The 671-nt window shown below is 37.1% G+C and overlaps 1 protein-coding gene across 1 annotated transcript in view; it reads right to left on the bottom strand.

Annotated features, from left to right (window-relative positions):
* LOC107080915 (gastrula zinc finger protein XlCGF8.2DB-like) overlaps window positions 1-665 on the bottom strand; it is a 5,789-nt gene extending 5,124 nt beyond the window's left edge. Inside the window, exon 1 of the mRNA XM_015369126.1 lies at window positions 555-665. Coding sequence (XP_015224612.1) covers window positions 555-579 — 25 coding nt within the window. The 5' untranslated portion in view covers window positions 580-665. The remainder of the gene's footprint in view (window positions 1-554) is intronic.
* Between the last annotated feature and the right edge of the window lie 6 nt (window positions 666-671).

Below are 671 nucleotides of genomic sequence, written 5' to 3'. Positions count from 1 at the left end.
GCTATCAGGCGGAAGGAGGAAATATGTAGAGAAGCAAAAGCGCAAGTAAAAAATGCAGAAGAAGAGGCTTCCTCGATTTTATGATTTAGCAAAATGTCCAATTGTGGACTTTTAAAAACATGAAATAACTGAATTTGATTTATCGCCCAGCCCTACTTGGAATAATATAAGCCAGGTTAGAAGCGTCTGATTGCTATAATTCTTAAAGAAGAGCAGATTAACAACATTTAAGGTTTTAAGAAAAGAGGTGGAATAGCCCTTTAACTTTTTGCTGAACCGGTATTACAAGAAGAAGAGCATAACTGCTGAGAATTGCCTCACCCGTTGCTCTCTAAGCTCTTGCACATTAATGGTCAAGTGTCATGACCCCTGTTTTAGTAAAGGCGGCCGTGGAGAGATTCTCTGTTTAATCAAATGAAATATAGAGAAAATAAAACCATGGATAATGCAGGAATGCTTTTCAGAGATTTGTTGGTGGCTTTAAATTCTGATGAGCCTATCACACTTCTTTATGAACATTTTTCCACAGAATGGACATTCATAAATGTTCTTACCTGTGTGAGTTCTCATTTGATCCATTAAATGTTCTTTTTTAAGGAAGTTTTCTCTACATGTAAAACATGGGAAAGGTTTCTCTTCCGTCTTCTGGTTCAGAACAAGCTGCTCTTCGT

The sequence above is a fragment of the Cyprinodon variegatus genome, unplaced genomic scaffold (genome assembly GCF_000732505.1).
Source record: "Cyprinodon variegatus isolate N-32 unplaced genomic scaffold, C_variegatus-1.0 Scaffold2492, whole genome shotgun sequence".
Classification (NCBI taxonomy): domain Eukaryota; kingdom Metazoa; phylum Chordata; class Actinopteri; order Cyprinodontiformes; family Cyprinodontidae; genus Cyprinodon; species Cyprinodon variegatus.
The sequence above is the reverse complement of the archived record's forward strand: the minus strand, read 5'-3'. Positions and strand labels throughout refer to the sequence as shown.